The sequence below is a fragment of the Acinonyx jubatus genome, chromosome D3 (assembly GCF_027475565.1).
Source record: "Acinonyx jubatus isolate Ajub_Pintada_27869175 chromosome D3, VMU_Ajub_asm_v1.0, whole genome shotgun sequence".
In the NCBI taxonomy this organism is placed as follows: domain Eukaryota; kingdom Metazoa; phylum Chordata; class Mammalia; order Carnivora; family Felidae; genus Acinonyx; species Acinonyx jubatus.
The window spans coordinates 31,697,130-31,719,002 of record NC_069392.1 but is presented as its reverse complement, the minus strand read 5'-3'; the positions used below and the strand labels follow the sequence as shown (position 1 = coordinate 31,719,002).

At 42.7% G+C, this 21,873-nt stretch overlaps 2 protein-coding genes across 6 annotated transcripts in view; both read left to right on the top strand.

Annotated features, from left to right (window-relative positions):
- The window catches only part of GNAL (G protein subunit alpha L), a 150,412-nt gene that overhangs the window by 116,403 nt on the left and 12,136 nt on the right, over positions 1-21,873 (top strand). For all 5 annotated transcript variants that reach the window (XM_027068454.2, XM_053206743.1, XM_027068456.2 and 2 more), the window contains one exon: positions 21,667-21,721. In XM_027068454.2, coding sequence (XP_026924255.1) covers positions 21,667-21,721 — 55 coding nt within the window. The remainder of the gene's footprint in view (positions 1-21,666; positions 21,722-21,873) is intronic.
- On the top strand, positions 13,311-16,046 carry CHMP1B (charged multivesicular body protein 1B). Its single transcript, XM_015079625.3, has one exon. The coding sequence runs from the start codon at positions 13,437-13,439 to the stop codon at positions 14,034-14,036; it is 600 nt and encodes a 199-aa protein (XP_014935111.1). The 5' UTR covers positions 13,311-13,436; the 3' UTR covers positions 14,037-16,046.

The window sequence follows — 21,873 nt, the reverse complement described above, 5'->3', positions numbered from 1 at the left end:
CTTACTTATCATAAGATCTATGTGGCCATTTTGATAAAAACGAAGTTGAAACTCAGTGCACATAGATGACCGTTGAATCTTTCACGAGGGCTCAGCATCCAGTTTCTTCCTGCTGGGGGCAGGGTGTTTGGAAACGCTCTGGTTTATGCAGATGAGTAATAACAAATAGTAGCAAAAATAAGGGTTTTTTTTTTTTGCTCTGTAATCACAAGAAACATTTTAAGTTAAATTATGCAGCATGTGAAAAAGGGAAGAGCAAGAAATTCTCTTCCAAATTGAATTCCTAATAGCCCACTCACACTTCTAAAAAGTGTCTGATAGACACTTAAGTTCTTAGATCTTTAAATTTTTTAATGCACAGATACAATCTTTAAGACAGAAATCTATTCTGTGCCACATTTTCACCTGTGACAGTTGCTGTGTGATGAGAGCCTGGGCTCCCCTGTGGGCTGGACCTCTCTGCAGCAGGGAGCTGCCTCGTCTGTGCCTCACAGGGACCTACCTTCATGGTTACACTGCTGGACAGGTGCTGTGCCGTCTACACAATGGCCAGTGCGCTGCCACAGCCCCTCTCCCAGCACAGCAGCACATCTGCAAGAAGTTGAAAATGTGTGCAGAATAGCTTGGTGAGGGATGGGGTCACACAGGTGTTCACGTGTTTCAAAACTCAGCAAATGTGCACTCAAGATTTGTGTTTCTTTCAACCTAAATTTTACATCAACAGAAAAAAATTGTGAATAAATGCTGATCTGTAGACAAAAATCTGCATGCTGAAGTATTTAGGAGGAAGCGAACTGATGTCTGCAATTTCTTTGAAATGTATCAAAAATAAGAGATAGATGATTTTTTAAGTATGGTAAAATGGTAATCGCAAAATCTAGATGGTGGGTACTCAAGCATCCACTATGAAATTATTTCAGGTTGTATGTTTGAAACGTTTCATAGTGAAATGTAGGGGGAGGAAAATACATGTGTACAGATGTGATCAGAAAACATAGAAAAAAATAAATTACATAGCAACACAGGTTAACACATCAGTGATACTGCATAAGTATAACATGCCACATAAGACATTTGCCTGTAAGAGGTTTTTATTGCAATTCTCTTAAGTATTTGATGAATTCTTTGAAATATTTCCAAGGAACCCAAGGACCTCAGAGTGAAAACCACCAAATACAAGAATTAACAAAGTGTACAGCTTCAGAAAGACTTAGAGGTATGTCTTGTATTTCTAACCTTCAAAAGGTAGCTACAAAACAGCTCATAGTTATAGAAATTTACCATGTGGAGCACTATTCTGTGCACGTTTCATAAGTTAACAAATTAATCCTCGTACTTATCCAAAGAGGAGGAAACAAAATCACCTAAGTTTACACAGGACTCTATCATGACAGATTATTACTTGATTTATCCAGTATTTCAAATCTTAAACCTAAAGATGTAATGGGGTGCCTGGGTGGTTCAGTTGATTAAGCGTCTGACTTCGGCTCAGGTCATGATCTCGGTGTCTGTGAGTTCGAGCCCCTCCTTGGGGGCTCTGTGCTGACAGCTTGGAGCCTGGAGCCTGCTCCAGATTCAGTGTCTCCTTGTCTCTCTGCCCCTCCACGACTCACACTCTGTCTCTCAAAAGTAAATAAACATTAAAAAAAAAAAAATAACCCAAACCTAAAGATCTGAGAGATTATTTCTTAAAAGTTCAAGTTCACACGTGTGTGCCAGACGTGGCCAGATGGTAAATTGTAAAAGTGATGAGGCCTGGCTCTAAGCTTATAAATAAGTGGATTTTCACAAGGGCACCCATTTTCTCAGATTCTGAAGCCACTCTCATTTACCTTCCATTTCCATCCAATTCCTATCATGAGTATGGTTTGCAAATGAAAGCCAGGATAGTTTTTTTATAGAGGTCCTGGGGGTTCAAGAAAGGGAAAGACAACTCACCGAAGGGGGTACATATTTGTAAATCATGTATCTTATAAGGGACTTGGATCCAGAACATAGAAATAACTCCTACAGTTCAATAATAAATATAGAAATAACTTTAACATTAACACTTCTATCAATTTTAGAAAGAGCAAAGGAGCAGAATAGACATTTCCCCAATAAGATATGTAAATGGCCAATAAACTCATGAGAAGACGCTCGGTAGCATTAGCCACTGAGAAATGCAAAGTAAAACCACCTCACAGCCACTGGGATGGCTATAATAGAAAAGCCAAATAAAAAACAAATGTTGGCAAGCATGTGGAGAAATTGGAACGCTCACATATTGCTGGTAGGAATATAAAATATTGCTTCCAAAAGCAGTCTGGCAGTTCCACAAAAAGTGAATCAGAGTTACCATATGACCCATCAGTTCCCCTCCCAGATGTATATTCAAGAGAACCGAAAACACATCCGTACTAAAACTTCAAGACAAATACTCATAACAGCATTATTCGTAAGAGCCAGAAAGTGGAAACAACCCAAATACCCATCAATGGATGAATGGGTAAACATTATGAATGGGTCTATCCATACAATGGATGATTAGCTAGCTATAAAAAGGAATGAAGCACTGATCCAAGCTGCAACCTCGGAGAACCTTGAAAACACGATGCTAAGTGAAGGAAGGCAGACACAAAAGGCCACATGCTGTATGATTCCATTTATAGGAAATGCCCAGAATAGACATCTAGAGACAGAAAGTAGATTAGGGTTGCATAGCGTTGAGGGAGGGTGAGGGGACCGATGAGGAGTGACTGCCTAATGGGTACAAGGTTTCCCTTTGGAGTGATGAAAATGTCCTAAAAATAATCATGGAGATGGTTACACAACTCTGAATATGTGAAACCCATTGAATTGTGCATTTCAAATGCACTTTATATTCAGATCCTCTGTTGCAACTAGCTTGTTAGATCTTAACTTGGGCTCCTGAGTAAAATTCATTTGGAGACTGCTGATAATTTGAATTTCCTAATTTCAGGGCCTTTCTATTTAATTCCAAGGCAAGGGGGAGAGACTCCATCAAAAGTAGTGAACAATTGCTCTATAGAACTTCATATTCCTTTCCCTATACAGTGAATTCCGGCATATCTGTGCGTTTGAATTGAGTGTGGTCACAGTAATTACGCTGTGGATAGTTTTCAGTATAAGACTCCTAACATTTCACATTTTGCATATTCTTACTTTTAAAATCCGTTTAAGAGAGGAAAAAATGAAAAAGCAAAACTACGGATTCAAAATATGATTCTCATGCTGAAAATATGTCTTAACTTCTCTAAAAAATAATCATCATGGAAATTGGCAGGTAATTTTACAAAAAGTTACCTCTGTGACATTTTGAGTTATTCCTCTCCATGCAGGGCCTGATACAGTAACGTCTCATTAAATGTTTGTTGAATGAGTAATAAACCTAACCACGTTTTAATTATTTTTTATTTTTTATTTTTTATTTTTTTAATATATGAAATTTATTGTCAAATTGGTTTCCATACAACACCCAGTGCTCATCCCCAAAGATGCCCTCTTCAATGCCCATCTCCCACCCCCCATCAACCCTCAGTTTGTTCTCAGTTTTTAAGAGTCTCTTATGCTTTGGCTCTCTCTCCCACTCTAACCTCTTTATAACCACGTTTTTAAAGTCTTCCTTGTGGATGGTTCGTGTGCCAGTTCGACTGCTCACATGGAATTACTGCATACATGCCACTGTGCCTGGAGCCATGCCTGCCTCATAGCAGGTGTTCAGAAAATAGTTGTTAAACGAATGGACTTTTATAACTTTCCTTTCTCTGTGTTCTGTACCATTCATAGCCTGCCATTCTCAGGTATACAGAATTGATTTTCCTGTAAAGCTCGGGTAAAGGCACGCTATCTGTTCATGACAGCATTATTCAACATAGCCAGAAAGTGGAAACAACACAAATGTCTGTCATGTGAATGGAGAAACAAAATGTGGTCTGTACATACGATGAACTATTACTCAGCCCTTAAAAGCATGAAATATTCATAGCTACTACCTCGTGGCCTCCTTTAGGGCAGACGTGTTCACTGTCTCAGAGAAAACTGTATATATCATGGCAGAACGTTGTAGAACTACTTCCCTCCGCCCAGTAAACAACAAGAATGTGTTCACAGTATCAAGAAATTTAGTTAAAGCCTTTAAATTGGATTTAGCCAGTAAGGAAGCTGCCCTTTGACAATTTCACATTAAAGAAAGCCCTCAAAACAGGAAGAAAGAAAAAAGCCTTCCTTGAGATAGTGCATGGTGTCAGTGGTTAGAATTACATATCTTCTTTTACACCGGACCACATCGATCACATAATAATTAGAATGCATGATATCAATGAAAAGCTACCTTTCAAATCCAAGTTTATTCTATTATTATATTAGATTGAGGAAATCTAAGCACAAAGAGAATTTCCATTTGCTCATTAGCAGTTTTATTCATATAACAACAATTAAGTGGACAGTATGCCATTGTTTCTTAATCTATTTTATATTACTACGAATCTGGAATTAATATTTTGCATTAATGTGAATGTTCTGCATCATTTCTGGGAAGAAGAAATGAAAGAGTCTTCGTACCAAGCTACCTGAGGCAGGTGGTAACTGCTAAGAAAGAAATTACTTTGCTATACTTTGCCAAGATCCATGCAGAGACTCAATATATCTTCTTCTAAAATCTACGAGACTTAATAGGTCATTTGTGAAAAAAATTTTATTATCCTGCATTGAACATGTTAAAAACGTCTCAGATCTCTTTTCAGGTAAGAAACTCAGCGTCAGGTAAATGTAGGTTGGAAGGGCCAATCCCATTTCTTCCTCTGACAAATGGTGTGGTTTGAACAAATCAGCATATACTTGGTCTCTGAAAATAGAGAGCCCACGGGGTACCCCTTCTCAGAAGGCTCGCCTCGTCCAGAAGTCCCTACTGCTCCTTTCTCCACCCTTGTTCAACCACATGCTTCCAGTTAGATTCTAAAGGTCAGCTTCCTTGCAAGGACCTGGGGCAGGTAGTGGGACCCGCCAGGATGGTACCATCACAGACACACCAGGGTGAGCTGCTGCAGAAAGGAAACCCTAGGATGCTTCCAGTGAGCAGGAACCATGTTGAATGCAATTTGTGTTGGTGTCCTTATTCTATTTCCTGTAAATGACTTGGACGAATTCACAAAGTTTCACACTGTAGCGTAAGTTGCAATTCAGTTAGCTTTGAAAATTCTCCTTTAACCCCTAAACTACTCATAAAAATACATTTTCCTTTTCCTGCAGTATGCTAAGATTTACTATTAGGTCTTATTTTCCAGATGTTAATCTTGGCTGGGACTTATTATATTTAGGACATGGTTAATCATGTCCTGAGGCAGTCTGGTAGTTCCTGGAAAAGAAACCACCACATGTTGAACTTATCTTAATGGAAAAGCTCAGCCAGCACCTTGATGCCCCAGTTGTGCAGAACCTTCCACGAGAAGAAACACCGGGGGAAATAAATACCTCTGCTTTATGGAACATTAATACATGCATCACGTTTGCTGATTACTTGTCTCCCATCCCTGAGCCATGAACTCACTAAATATTTTTGGGCACGAGCTGGAAGATTCTAGCCCAGCCCCAATGAAGATTATAGAACAAGAATGCATATCCATTATATTTTAGTTGAGGTATCTGGCACTTGATGGCTTAGTTCAAAACCATTTTAAAGTTAACACTTACAAGATATGAATCTATCTTTGGCTTACTTTAATTAAGCCACCAGTGTTCACTGTCTCAGAGAAAAATGAATACTGTAATAGTACGTTGTAGTAGTATAGAAGCAACAAGAAATATTCTGCCTCGCCGTAGGGCTTTATACAAGGTAAACGGAGGGTTAAAAAATAAATTATTTCTAGTAGGACTCCCTGAATTAAGTTATATTTGGTTTCTTTTCTTTATTTTGTTTTTGTTTTTGTTTTAGAGAAAGAGGAGCAGGGAAGCAGCAGAGAGAGAGAATCTCCTGCAGGTTTCACATTCAGCACAGAATCCGACTTAGGGCCCAGTCTCACAACCCTGAGACCATGACTTGAGTGGAAATCAAGAATTGGATGCTTAACCAACTAAGCCACCCAAGCGCCCCTGTATTTGGTTTCTAATATGGTTTTGCTTAACTAAAGATACCAGCTTAAACTGACAGTCTTTATGTTCTGGCTCAAAAGCTGAATTGCAGCTTTTCCTTGACCAAAAGGAATTCCCAGGCTCAGCCTTGCAGGGGCACTAATGGCCAATGACTCCTTCCTTTTTGTATATTGTAGGGGTTAAACCAGAATTGAAAAGACTTCAAATGGTTCTCAGAATATGCGATTCCTTAGAACTAGTACTCTCTATTCTGTGGACAGGAGTATTTTAAGTCACTTGACTTAAGTTTCATTTAACTGTGAGATGATGTGACTTAAAAGCTGTGTCACATGGCAGATCAGATCCAGCATTGATGAGGGATACGAGTGCGTCAACAGCACATACTGGTTCCCGGAAGCAGCAGTAAAGACCCACCCCCACCCCCACCACCTCCCCCTACTCAGTCCAAAATAGCCCTGGGGAAGCTCTCAGCTTCTGATGATCTGTTTACATTATACACACAGGTGCACCAACAGGAAGACAAGAGAAGGTTTTAGTGTGCAACAAAATTCACTGTCTTGTGTGCACATTAACGATTTTTTAACTCGCAGGTTGTAAGCTTAATGCTCAAGTTTTTTTTAAAGTGATGTGAGAACAGCCACTTCCTGCAGAGTGGCCCCGCACGCAGCCTGGGCAGGCCACTCTGCCCCCCCTGCCCATTTGCCCTAGATCTGTAGCTGTGAAATTTCTTTCCATCCGACACTGGGTCTGCAGGACGACCTACCAGTGTCCCATTAGACAGCCAGGCAGTACTAGATATTACCGTGTGTTTCTATGCAAGGAAATAAGTTTTTCTTAAAAAGAAAAAAAAAAGCATAATAAAGATTTCTGGTGAAAGGGGGAACGGTGATTGGAAAGAGGAATATATTGCTTGTTTCACAGACAGAAAATATTTCAGGTCTTTGTTTTCCTTCCGTAGTTTAGTTTCTACTCATATTCTTGTCTCCCTCTGAGGCAGGAACCCCATCGAAGGAGTAGGTTTTCTTTCTACAGAACATTCTGTAAACGGAGGAGTAACACAGAAATAGACACAGACTGCCTTCTCTGTTTTCGCTGAATCTACTCCACATGTGCCCTGTGAGATCTGCAAACGTCCATCACAAATTGCTGGGAAAAGGACAATTTAGATAATACACGTTTTTCTCTTAGTAAATTGTACAGTGAATCTGTACAGACTGTTTCAGGATTTTTTTTTTAATGAAATTAAGCAGCCTATACCATTTTGGTCTGATTCTTTCACTCAAATTAAGGTTTTAAGATTTATTCATATGTTGAGTATGGTGATAGCTATTTATTTTCACTACTATATAGTATTCGATTATAAAAATACACCACAATTTATTTTTCTGTTCTGTTCATGGACAATTGGGTTGTTTCCAGGTTTGGGCTATGACGAATAATGATGCTGTGAACATTTTGTTCTGTAATCTCGTATACAGGCACAAGAGTTTCTCTAGGGTGGATAATCAGATAAGGAATTGGTGCTTATAGGGGATGCATATTTTAACTTTATTAGATAATGCTATTTTTCCCAAGGAGATTATATCCACTGACATTCCCAGGGAGAGTCTTCGTTGCTTTATATCTTTGCCAGAACACGCTATTTCGAGACTTTGCCTGAATTATTCTGAGGGATTTTTTTTTTTTTTAATTTAGTGGTTTGGAACAGTCCCTCCTGGTGCCAAGACCCGATGCAGACCTTATTACCCACTGTTACGATCATAATTTCTCCCTTTCCAGTTTTATAAATGAAGAAATGAGGCCCAGCAAGGAGAGCTGATAGCGCTGCTCAGGACAGAAAAAAAGAACCCCGTGCTCCTTGCTCAGTCAGGACCACAATGCACGCCTCTCCCTCTGCTTTCCCATTGCTTCCTTTGCTGAGAAGGTCCAAAATCATCTTAAAATAAGACTGAACTAAAAAGAGTGTAGAGTTATGCTTTAACAAAACCCAAGCAGAAAAATTAATATTTAGAGATTACTTAAAAAAAAAAAAAAGTACTGCCATTGATTTTTTTCTAAATCTAGATCTTTCTTTATTGCAAAGAGGACTGGGAAGGACTCTGGAGCCTCCCACCCAGTTCCCTGAACATCTAGGACAAGGTGATCATTGCTCCACTCGACACCAAAAGAAATCCTGGACTATCCTTAGAAAGCCAGGAGCATCTAGATTTAATTTCCAGCCTGTCATCACACGGGTAAGTTATTCAGTATAGAGAGGAAACATGAGCACCCCCACGTCAGTACAGTTGGTAGATCCCAAATTAGACCATCAGGACATAGGGAATTCGGGTACTCCTAAGAGTGTTAACTCCCTGCACCACCGTCGGGGCTAATAATCTAGGCGTTACCAGCCTGTATGCACAGCAATGCAGAAGTCCACTCAAATGCAACTCTCCTGTTTCTCACTCTTCCTTGTACTCATTTTAAAACGTTGACATCACGTTAACATAGTTTGAGGTACCATGACTTTGCAATTTCCCAAGGTGTGAGGAGTCTCAGAGTTTTCAATTATAGCCGTGTTCCAAAATTAAAAGGTGATAGAAACAATTATATATATAATGTATACAGTAATACGGTATATGTAATGTAGCCCTTAAAGTGGTCACCAAGAAGATATATATCCAATGCCATGTTCTTTGAATGCATTCATGCATTCAACAGGAATGTATTAAGCATCTGTGTGTCCCAGAGGTTGACTGGTACCAGGTCAAGAAACAAAATGTCACCATGGGAAAATCGGAAAGGACACACTGCTACTGAGATAATCACAGATACATACATAGGTACAATTGTGGGAAGTGAAGAGGAACTCTAAAAGAGAATTCAAGGCATAACGTTTCAACCCCCCTGGAAAACTACCTGTGAGAAGTAGGATTTTAACACGCACAATAAAATTATTTTCCATATATATTTAGTTCCTTCTTTTATTTTGGAATGTCTTTAGATTTAGCAAATGATTCTTTTCCAATGAACTCAAGCCGTAGGACCCGCTTAAATATCTCAAGTTTAGCCCATTGGTATTGGTTCAAACGAAGAAAGAAACAGAATAGGCTGTATGAACCACATTAAAACATTTTTCTTCCCCATTTTATGGTAAAAATAATTAGCTGGCTTGACTCACAGTTTTCTAGAGATATCTGTACTCTAATCAAAATTTTCTTAGAGTCCCTAAGAAGAAAGTTTCTACTTTGGATCTGGGTGTTATAAGGTACTGCAGAAGCTTTGACTAGTCCCACGATCGTACACTGTTTACAGAGGGTCCAGGACTTCCGATGTTGCGACTTTAGGACTTTTCAACTTTACAATGATGTGAAAACAATACACGTTCGGTAGAAACCATACTTGGAATTTGGATCTTCTCCCAGGTTAGCGATGTGCAGTAAAGCTCCTCGCAGTGACACAGCTCCCAGACAGCCACATGATCACAAGGATAATACCCTTGCAGCCATTCTGCAGCCATTCTGCAGCCATTGTGTATGTCTCTCAGTAGAGCATTCAGTCAATTACATGAGATACTCAACACTTGATTATAAAATAGGTTTTGTGTTAGATGATTTGGCCCAAATACAGGCTAATGGAGGTATTCTGAGCACGTTTAAGGCAAGCTCAACTAAGGTATGATGTTCAATACGTTAGGTGTATTGGGGCACCTGGGTGGCTCGGTCGGTTGAGTGTTCGACTTCGGCTCAGGCCATGATCTCACAGTTCATGGGTTCAAGCCCCATGTCGGGCTTTGTGCTGACAATGCAGAGTCTGCTTCAGATTCTCTCTCTCTCTCTCTCTCTCTCTGCCCCTTCCCCACTCATGCTTGCTCTCTCTCTCTCTCTCAAATAAATAAACACTTAAAAAATTTAAATAGGGGAGATGTATTAAATGCATTTTTTTCAACTTAGGGTATTTTTCAACTTATGATGGGTTTATTGGGATATAGCACATCGTAAATCAAGGAAGGTCTGTATTCTTTCTTTACACCATGAATTGAGTCCAGAAGATTCCCATGTGCAGTCAGAATTGCCATAGGACAAAGGTTCCTTGATAATCTTACATAAACTCAAAATAATCTCCCCTTTCCTAGATACACAAAAAGAAAGCATGCTAGTCTGAAACAGACCCTGAAGGCTTACACCCTCAATGGAGTGGAAAGAATGGAAAACTTAGCAATAGAATGTAGATAGATGTAGAGAAGGGAGTCATCAGGATGATTCCTAAGAATCTGGCTCGAGCAAGTAACTGGGTGAACAGAGGTGCCATTTCATAGGTAGGATGAGCAGGTTTTTGGGAGAAGGACTGAGAGTTCAGTCAATTGGAGGAGTTGCCAAACAGTCTGGCACCCCAAATTCTCCAGTGTCCGGAGACAGGTGGGGATACTGGAGCTCAGAAGGAAACTTGCTCTAGAAATGCACGAGTGAGTGTTAGCTATAGATCATACTGAACACAATGGGGATGGCTGGGGTATTGATAGAGGAGAGAAGAGGATGAGGCCTAAGGACTGCTGCTACCCAGCTCAGGGGGAGGAGGGGCACTGGCCAAAGGTGAAGTTGGCCCCTCCTTGTTCCTGCTGTCTGAAAATATGGCTTCTGGAACCCTACCCCGTGCTCTAGACTGACCGGCCCAGAGAGGAGACTTGCCATCAGTCAGTGACAGTAGCTTCAGGGGGCGTTAATTGCTTTTAGCAACCTTAACTTAGGTCACATCAACCTTAGAGTCCATGCAACTCCTCAGTCTTCTCAAAAGAACAGCTAAGTCACCGTATTCTTTTAAGCCAAAGATGATCAGTCTATTATTCTTATTAACTGCTTGGAGTCCTCCTTATTTTATTATACTGGTCTCATTATATCCATGGAATCTTCTTTCTTTTTTTTTTTTTTTAAGTTTATTTATTTATTTTGAGTGGGAGGAGGGGCAGAGAGCAAGGAAGAGAGAGAATCCCAAACAGGCTCCACAACGTCAGCACAGACCCTGACGTTGGGCTCTAACTCACTAACTGTGAGATCCTGACCTGAGCCGAAACCAAGAGTCGGTCACTTAACAGGCTAGCCACCCAGGCGCTCCCACGGAATCTTATTTCTAACACGAAGCAGATGTGTGGTCACAGGCCAGTTGCCTAGCTCTCTGTACTTCAGTTTCCTAACCGGTACATCGGAGACGTTAGTAGCATCTACCCCAGAGGGCTTGTGAAGGTGAGATGAGCTCATTCATGTGAAGTGCTTGGAACAATGCTTGGCACACCAGTACTTAATAAATGTTTGTTGTTCTCATCCTCCTCATCTATCAGAGTTTCTCGTGATTATGCTCCAGACCCTCTCACCTGATTAGAATTTGTCATTGGGCAAACTAAAGAACATGTCAAGGGACCATTTGGCTAACTGAAAGGAAACCAAAAGAAAGGGAGGGTGAGTGGGGGTGGGGGTGAGCAGAGAAGGAGACGTAGGTCCTCTACCCCCACTTCAAACAGATTTCCTTTTATTTGCTTTTTTCTATTGTTTCTAGAAGTGTCCCATGTGAAGAAAGAGTTCTGCTTTGGGGGAAAAAAGTAATCTTGGCTAAGCTGCTAACTAGGATAATGTTCTAGCTCCTCTCAACCACAATTCAATTCAGCAAAGTCTTACTGGACTCAGTGCCTATTTTGTGAAGAGAGCTTGCTGGGTTCCTTAGGGGGAAAGGAATAAAACTGTTCTCTACCTCCATGTGGTTCATAATATAGTAGTGCCCTGAACCCACAGACCCAGTACCAGGAGTTATGCCCTGTGTGCTAAGGCAGAGGTCCAGAGTACAGAGGCAGCACAGAGGAGAGGGATCCTGGAAGGCTTCATGGAGGAGGGGGCTTTTAAGAAATGTCAGGATCTCAATAGGCAGAGGTATGTGGGGTGGAAGCTCAGGCAACAGGGACAATGTACACAGAGGGAGGAGCGTGCCTCATTCTCCACACTGATCAAGTGACACAAATGATCATAGACTTCCATGCTTCAGTCGGGTTTGACTGGCACAGAGAGGAAGGAAAGAAAAAGAAGGTGGGGACCCAGTATGCCTCACAGAGAAGTTCAGCCTTTTTGCCCAGATTTTGGAGCACATGAGTGATCTAATCAGAGCTGTGGTTTAAGAAGATGCATGTGACACGCGCACCCCCTTACTTTGTGGTGCAAGACGGTTTGCAAGTTACCACAGGAAACCGAACGGGATGGTATGACTCTGGATTAAAATTCTCTCTGAACAGAACTAGCTCTTGCTCTTCATTTTCAACCTAGCTCATTAGGGCAGGTTGGGCCTTCTTGTATTTTGTTATTGCTGTATCTGAGGAATCTTTCTAAAACAAAAAAAAAGCTACAGGACACATTGCCGCCATTGCAAAGCCTGAGTTTTTTAAGGGTATAATACCAAGTGACAGTTTTGATGTATGCCAGTGGGTGTCGGTCCCAATACTTCACCATCCTCTGCTTGCATAATTTAAAATGACAATGTAGCCTGTCAAACTTAAATGTGAGTGAAGTTCCTTGGCTATTTATAAAACATCAAATAGATAGAATTGTGTCAGCAAAAGATGGATGACAGTTGCTGGCAAAGCACCTATAAGCTGAACTTAAAGCTACCGTATGAATATGGTGGTCCACGGTTCTAAAGGTATTTTCACCCATTGCAGTAAAAGGATATCACAATATTCCCTTCCAAATTGTAGTCAGAAATTGAGAAGCAAGTCGGTGATGCAGGTTTGTTTTGTTAACGAATTAATGAACCACGGCTCAGGTTCCCCTGAGGAAGTGGAAGTTACCCGGGCAAATAAAGAAAGCGCTGGTCTGCAGACCTGGCTGACGGTTTTTAGCCCCCTGACCAGACACCTGAAGCCCTGACAAGTTGGACCTCGGAGATTTTTTTACGGGGAGTTCGAGACACAGCCTGCCTGCGTCGGTAGATTAATTCCCAAGTGTGCATGGACACTCATTTTTGTCAATTTACTAATGCTTGAATGTTTGTAAAACGGGGCGTAGAAAACAAGCGCCCTGGTCGGCACCGGCAGCGTCCACCCGTATGCGTCCGTCCGCGTCTGCGTGGTGCGGCCCGAGCCCCGCCTCGGAGGGCGTCCCCCAGCCCCCTGGGTCCCGCAGGCCCCGCCCCCGCCCCACCCCAAGCGCCGTCCGTCCCGCAGGCCCCGCCCCGGCGCCGGGCTCTGACGTCACCGTCTGCGCCGCGCGCCGTAGAAACAGGAAGTGGGACCAAAACAAAGGAGCGGCGGCCGGGAGCGGACCTGCCTCTTTCTCCCTCTTCCGCGCTCATATTGGCCCTGGCCACAGACCCCTAAGAACCGTCCGACTATGTCCAACATGGAGAAACACCTGTTCAACCTAAAGTTCGCCGCCAAAGAACTCAGCAGGAGTGCCAAAAAATGCGACAAGGAGGAAAAGGCCGAAAAGGCCAAGATTAAAAAGGCCATTCAGAAGGGCAACATGGAAGTGGCGAGGATACACGCCGAAAATGCCATTCGCCAGAAGAACCAAGCGGTGAATTTCTTGAGAATGAGTGCGCGGGTCGATGCGGTGGCTGCCAGAGTCCAGACGGCGGTGACGATGGGCAAGGTGACCAAGTCGATGGCCGGTGTGGTTAAGTCGATGGATGCGACGTTGAAGACTATGAATCTGGAGAAGATCTCTGCTTTGATGGACAAATTTGAGCACCAGTTTGAGACGCTGGACGTCCAGACGCAGCAAATGGAAGACACGATGAGCAGCACGACTACGCTGACCACTCCCCAGAACCAAGTGGATATGCTGCTCCAGGAAATGGCAGACGAGGCCGGCCTAGACCTCAACATGGAGCTGCCGCAGGGGCAGACCGGCTCTGTGGGCACGAGCGTGGCCTCCGCCGAGCAGGATGAACTGTCCCAGAGACTGGCCCGCCTGCGGGATCAGGTGTGACGACAGAACCCACTCTGAGGTTTCCTGGCCGTAGCCACCTTCTGAAATGCTCTGTATATTAATGAGATACTATACACTAGAAACTCTGAACATGCCAGAATGCTGAAATGCTCTCTACTTAAGATGCTTCTACCTTTGGGTTTACAGTGCTCTCCAGATACACTAAGAAATTCCAGGCTCCCTCCATCTTAACTGGATTTTAAAGTTCCGTATAGCTTGTGATGATGTGTATTTTTATAGCTGCCTTTTAACAGAACTAGTTAATTTGGTGTGTATGAATCTTTCTCAAAAATTTGGTCCAAACTCTTGTTCGGTGTATTCAGTTTTCTGCCTGAATTTTCAAAATTGGGATTTTTTTTTTAATTTAGTGTAATTGGTAATATCTAGAATTGACAGGTGGTGCATAAAAATTAGGAGGAGAAGGATTACTTAGATTGATTACAGGGCTGTCAACACCTCATTCAACTTAATGGACCGTGCTATTTCTGTGGGGTTTGGGGGGTCTTTTGTTTTGTTTTGTTTTGTTGCCATCGCCTCCAGACTTCTGTTGATCTGTTCACATAATTTATACTGAAATTATGGTGGGACATTGTGCATAATATTTTCTTACTTGTTTATGTTCTATAAATTTTTCATGTGGTAGTTACGTTTTTACAACTGGAAAAAGGCCACATAATTTCATTTATTATAAGGAAAAATTGCTCGTTTATATTTTTATTTACTAAAGACTTTGTCAAAAGACAAGGTTTAACGTGACAGTTTCAGATGAACGTCTTGAACACACTTCTAGTTATTTTCCTATCTCAACACTTTAATTAGCCTTGTTATAAAGTATGTTAATTAGCATGGCAGTCATATTACTCTAACATTGCCAAAGAACTGTTGATTGGTTTAAGAGAACTCCGGGGTGGTGTGTTTGTAGGTTTTCTTTTGATTTTAATAACCAAAAATAGACATCAAATTAGAACTGCATTTTAGGTTCTAATTACTTGCATTTATTATTTTCTTTTAGAGGAACAACTTGTTGAAAAGCCTTGGAAGTAAGTTGGAATGTTTTATTTAGCCATGCAAATAACTTAAGTATATGTGCAGCCAGCTGGAAGTCTGGGAAGGAGGAAAGATGGAGAATTTAACAGTAGACTTGACCCTCTAAGACTAGAGCCCATCTGTGCTGCCTTTCATCTTTCTAGAACAGCAGTGTGTGTTTTCTGGCTGCAAAGTAAAGCATGTAACCACCACTTTCTCAAAGCCTCTGAACATGGAGAACAGCAACTTGCTTTTATTTTGGCAAGTGTATTAATCTAAGTTAAATACTTGCAGATATTTGAAATTTCCCCTTTCCTTCACCGGTAGATTTCTTCATAAGAGAATTCCAGTGTTCCAAAAAAATAGTTATAGGGACTCTTTCAAGCCCCTTGAAAGATTCATGGCCAAACAGTCACCATTACATTTTCCAGTATGAATGGGTGTATTAAAGGAAAAAAAAAAAAAAATGAACAGGTAAATGCAGATGAGGACTGACCCTCATTTTTAAGTGTCTTTACATTTGGATGTTCCGAAGTCTTCCGTAAGGGATACCTGTCGATTGATTATCTGTCCCTGCCTCTTCTTTCTAGAACTCTTCCCTTTTGGGGTCTCTTCTTATCCACATGGTTGCACAGAGGCAGCTATGTGAGCATAGCATGAGTCATAACCACCTCTTTAGACTGGGAAAAATAATTACAACTTAAAATATAGCTTAGTGTTGAATCCTTTGGTAAATTAAAGACCCTTTTATAGTGCAAATACTCCCAACAAAATTAATATATTTTGTGAGATTAAACAATGCTTGTATATGCTTGAACTTTCTTAAAATATGTTCATTTCAAACTATATGAATGTACATTTTTATGAACCATAAATATTTTCAAAAGCATACCAGGCCCATGAATTATTTCCTCACTTTTGCAGCTGATGAAATGCTGAAATGTAAGCCACAGAAGTTTGTCAAATAAATCATTTTAAACTGCATGTTATTGCATGTGAGTGTACATCCTATTTAAGAAAACTATATAAGAAAAAAGAATTCAGAGGAAGATTTGGTTCAGAAAGCATGGTATTCTTCCACACTCTCCCTTACCACCTTAATTTCTGTTTTGTTAGCATGGAATTTTCATGTATATTTCTAGAAACTCTAGTTATTACTTCTTTACTGTAATAGTTTCTTCATGGCAGCAAGAATTGTTCCTTGTATTGAAACTTGCTGGACTAATGATAGATCTATTTTATAAGAGGCTTCCGCTCAGACATCCCACAGAAATAGTTAATCTTCCATGCAGGTACTAGTACAATTTTTACTCAAATCTCCTTTTTATTTCCTGCCTTCAAATGTACAGTTTCTAACATGGATTTATAATATACTTTTATTTTATGAACGATTTAGCTTCCTTCATTTCAGATGATACGTGTGCAATTTAGAACTCTTACTAAAGCTGTTTCTTCCAGAAATGTTAATGAATATGTGCCTTTCAGGTGGAGGCATGCTATGAGTCTTGTACACTGGGTGCTTACCCTGCTGTCCTTGATTTGGAAAAGAGCCACCTAAAATAAGCACCCAGCTGATAACCTTACTAACAGAACGTAGTCTCGGGTCAGCCAGACAGACCTCACATCATAAAGCAGAAGGGAGGAACCTTATGTCTTAGATGCCTCCTCTGTAATACACACAACATCTTCTAGGAGCCATTTCTGTAGCCAAAAATCCAAAGCTCAACACCTTCTGTAATACTGGCAAAAAGCTCCAAGCCAGTGGACATTTCAATGAACTGAGGAACAGGCACTTGTCATAGCAAATCATAGCAGAATGCCTGCCTGGTTTACCTAGGTTTGTTTTTCTACAACTAGATGGTAAGGCAGTGTCTGTCTTGGTCACAATTACTGGGCCTGGTGTGGTATCCAGCTGAGCTGGCTCCTGGTAGTGTCCCTGGTGTGAACGCATGCTCCCTTGGGGTTCTCAGCTGTAATCCTGCCTAGAGTTCTCTAATGACAATGTACACAATGGGTAAAGAGGGTGCAGGGGGCACTCGGCCAGAGCCCTGTTATGTCTCCTCAGAAGCACCGTGTATCCTTTTCTTTCAGCATGTTTCTTCAAATTGAAATGTTTGTTCCTACTGTTTGAGGTTTATACATCCTCCCTCCCTCTTGAATAGTAGCAGGACAAACAATTCAGCAGTGTTTCTTCAGAGTGACTGAATACAGTAAAAGATTTAGACTAAAGTATATCAGATGTCGACTAGATAGATCTGGGGCTTCTTTCTAGGGAAAAGACACGCTTCTGCCTTAAACAGTACTCCATACATTTAGGTAGGTAAAGCATACACACAGAGAGAAAAATGGAGACGAGTGTATACGAATGTTAAAAAGTCCTCAAAATGAACACTAAGCTTAGTGCACTTGACACACATGTGTTTTATACTTCAACTTTTAAAAAGGAAGTTAAGTGGGGCGCCTGGGTGGCTCAGTCGATGGAGCATCCAACTTCGGCTCAGGTCATGATCTCGCAGTTCCTAAGTTCGAGCTCTGCATCGGGCTCTGTGCTGACAGCTACAGATTTTGTTTATCTGTCTCTCTCTGCCCCTCCCCTGCTCAATCTGTCTCTTTCCCTCTTTCTCAAAAAATGAATAAACATTTAAAAAAAAGGGAGTAAGTTACAGCATAAAGCAGTAGCCCATACTAATCAAATCATACACATTGAGTACACAGAGAATGGGATCACGGTGTCCGTTGTGGTTAGAGTTGGCTTCTTGCAAGAGATAAGGTTGAATCTGGGGCTTCAAAGAAAATAAAGTGGGAATTGCACAAAGGTCTGAGAGGCCCAGAACCACACGGGGATTTGAAAGGAGTGGAGGGTTCGTTTGGCATCAAAAAGAGGGAAGAGATTGGACAGATTGCCAAGGGCTTGGAGGCTGGAATGAAAATGTGGACTTTACCCCGAGGAAAGGAGCAGGAGTGTGAGTCATCAGATACCGTATTGTCCTGCTGACACGAGATGAAGCCTAGAGCAGGATGGCAGTAAAAACAGAGGAAAAGATGCGTGCACAGGGGTCACTGAGGCACCGGGGATGCTGTGGGTCAGAACCACCTAGGGATGTGGCTCAGCTGGAAATCCCGATTCCTAAGGTTGGCACGTGCTGCCGGTCTGAGGACCGCCTTCTGGGCAGCACGTCAGAACTGCCTGGTACTTTGTCACTGTGGAGGTCATATTTTTCTGCTCCACCGGTATCTGTATGTCTTGCACATTAGCATCATGAAGTAAACGTCACTAACGCTGAGGAAAGTTTCTCACTGACCTTTGCCAGAATTCCAGCTTGCCACTTGTTCACAAACGAAACAATTTGTAATACATTTTAATTAAATATAGTTGGTGCTTTTTCTCAGATCTCATTGTTTAAAGGTGTTTAAACAACAGTTTTCATCTTTTCATACTCCCTTGTCCTGCTTCATGATCAACGCCATGGTCATAAGAACTCTGTGACTTTTGAGTTATAGTGGGGTGGCAGACAGCCGCTGAGAAATAGACCATGAGCTGCTGTTTTGTGCCCGTATCCAGCAGAAGAGGGGATGGAAATGGAAAGCATGAAAATGTTTCTCCAAGCACGAATATCCTGAGCTGTAGCTGGAAATAATGGGAAAAATCAAAATAAATTGCTTTCTAACTACTTTTTTACAGCATGCATATCACTATGGTGACTTTTTATAATTCTAGTTTGGTATTGTCTTGCAACTGAATCCAGTGTGAGTGACTGGTCTCCAAGGTTGAGTCTTAACTCTGGTTAATTTTTCCACGTAAGAGGCAGTGGCATATTGAAGAAGATAGTTTTAGTAACCCTTTAAAATGTAGTCATGTGAAATTCGGTATATGATTTAGAAGACCCTTTTAAAACTCAGCTTTCTGTAGATATTATCTTAGGAGCTCTGATTTGAAGTACTTCTAACAGCATGCTGGAAAAAATACAGTGATTGAATCAAAGATTAAGGCAAAAGGCTGGCAGAAATCCACAGTATAGGTTCTTCTTTCATTCCTTTATGCCTTAGAGGGTCTTTCAAAGAACTGGGGGGATGCATTTACATTCAGGGGGGAATTTTCACATTTTATTTTCATTGCACAGATTTGAAATGCATGAACTCACAAAATACCGTTCAGCGTCAGTAACAATTGAGAAGATACTCTTGGAAATGTTCGGATGCCTCTCAGGTCTCACTTAGATCATTAAGTACCAGAGCCGGGTGGAACTTTGAATATCTGCCCTGGAAATTAGGGATGGGAAAGAACTCGACATCTTTTGCCTTTGTCATTGGCACCTCAGAACCACTTATTTTTAATAGCGTTCGGTATGGTACTCCCACCTCTTCCTTTGGAAGACAGTCTTTAATCACATCTATCAAGAACTTTTGATGTATTTTTTTAACCACATTTCATTGTTTCTACTTATACTAGTTATTACCATCTGAATTAAGTCACCCACCTACCTCCACCCTCTTGCATCCTGTTTGAAATTGGTTGCTTCCTAAACTCTAACTATACCCAAAGGCTCCATATTTAGGTTAATTTTCTAGCCCCTTTCATCCGCGATGATTGGTTTTTGTGTCACATGTTCAGTATTATGTGTCTCCTGCTGGGAGGATAGACCATCTCTGAATCGAATTACTGTAGCCCATGCAGTGTGGGGGCAGCACCCATCTCCCAACCGGACCGCCTAGTCGGCTGGGCTACAGACCAGAGCCCCCTTTCCAGGAGCAGAAACCTGTCTCACTCTGACTCCATCAGAGTCTTTCCGCCCCTTTTCCACTAGACAGTCAGGAACTGGGTGGGTACTTCTGAGACGCTCTCCACCATACCAAATTCAAGGGCAGCAAGGACTGAGCCAAACTGCACTATGGCTCTCAAACCAGACCTCAAGCAAGCTAGGCCCCTCCCTGGGGCTCCCGTGTTTCCCCAGCTCCCAGGCAGGCCCTCCTGCCCCACCTGCAGAATTGTTTGTGCCCTGTCCGAACTCCTCCTGCTCAGGGACCAGCTCTCCCCACCGGCCAGTTTACCCATCTTCTGGAAGGCACACAGCAACACCTACCAGGGCTCGAAGTGCCTGCTCCAGAGAGGCCGCAGGCAGATCCGGGTCCCTTTGGCTTCTCAGCAGCCCTGCTGCCTAGCCACAGTTCTGCAGATGACTCACGACCGCTGCCATGACAGGCAGTGCAGTCATGAAGGGCCCCCAAAATGGCACCCCAGCACCAGGCCACATCTCAGGCCACTGGGGGCTATCTGTAGCTCTCCAGGAGGGAGGAGATAACAATAGCCAAGGGAATTGAGTAGCCTTAATGTGCCTTCAGCCTCCCTCTTGCCAGGCTGGAAGCATCTTACGGGCCTGCCACTCAGGCGGGTGGGGGGAGCATGTGGAGATGGGGAGGTGACAGCATCCTGCACTGTGCAAAATGCCCACAAGCATCAGAGCATTAGAGGAAGGCCCAGTAATGGAACCCAAACCATCCCGGCTTGGACAGACCAGGAAGTCGGCCATGTCCCCCCTAGTCTGGGGCACATTCACTCTCCCCAGGGCTGGAGCCTCACCCACAGCCAGGAGACCAGGGGCCACTGAGTCCCCTCCCTCACTTATATGTCCTCCCTCCCTTTGAAGCCTCCGCTGCCCCCTCTCTGTCCAGAAGCAGCCCTTACTCACCAGGTAACCAGTCCCCAGGTCTTCCTGTGTCTTAAAAATCTCCACAGTGTCCATTATGGGCTGGGCCTCTCAGCCACCTGCTCAGTTACGTCTTCTAGCTGCGGGAGAAGCAGCGGAGCAGACATTGATTCCCCGAACAAAGATTTAGGGGCCAGACCTGCACTAGGTGCTGGGGATACCTGCGCCAGCGAGAAAAAGACCTGCCCTGGGGGTCTCGTGTTTTGGAGGAAGAGATAGATAATAAACATAAACAAATAAATGTGACTCGTGTCAGGCCGTGGTAAGTGCCACGTAGAAGAATAAAGCAAGGTTGGCGAGGAGATGGACAGGGTGGCCTCTCTGTGGGGAGAGAGAGCAAGTGCCCACGTCTCCTTCCACGTACACATACAGTGCGATTTCCTTCCTCTCCTTTCCTTTCATTTACTTCTCCCTCCCTCTGTGAGTCCCTCCAGGTGAACACACCAGGTTAAACCTGCTGATGTGTGTGCGCTCGCACATTACTTGGATCTTATTAGGAACCCGTGACGCTAAAGGAACGTCTCTGACCTCCCGCGTTGTGTTTACATTGCAACATGGGCTTCTGCTACTATCCTGGCTTTGAAGGAGGCCCTGTGCCCCTCCCCAATTGCTGAGTGGCCCCTCCCCCCCAACTCTAGGGCGGTGGGCAAAAGGGAAGAGGGAAGGTTAAAAAAAAAAAGAGGTAAAAAAGAAAAGAAAAGTCAGCCTTGGCCCCTCCATCGGGAATGTTCTGCTGTCTGGGAGGACACATATTCAGGGAAGGAAGGGGGAACTTACCCCAGCTTCTCTGCCTGCCCCTGCCTTCCTGTGCTTGTGTGAGGAGCCCATCCCCTTGGCCCGCAGTCCCGGAGAGAAGCCATCAGAGAACACTACTGAGCCCATGCTGGCTTTCTTTTCAGCTTCCTGGAAAGAATCGACAGTGTCAGTCTGGTGGACTACACACCCACAGACCAGGTAGGTGAAGCGGGAGCCCGCAACCACCTCTTTGAACTTCCTGGGACGAGAGGAAGTGCCAGTTATCACTCACTGATTATTTTAACGTGGATTAAGGAGGAGGGATTCCACAAGATAGCTACTTCTGGCAAATCGTTTCCACTGTCCCTGCA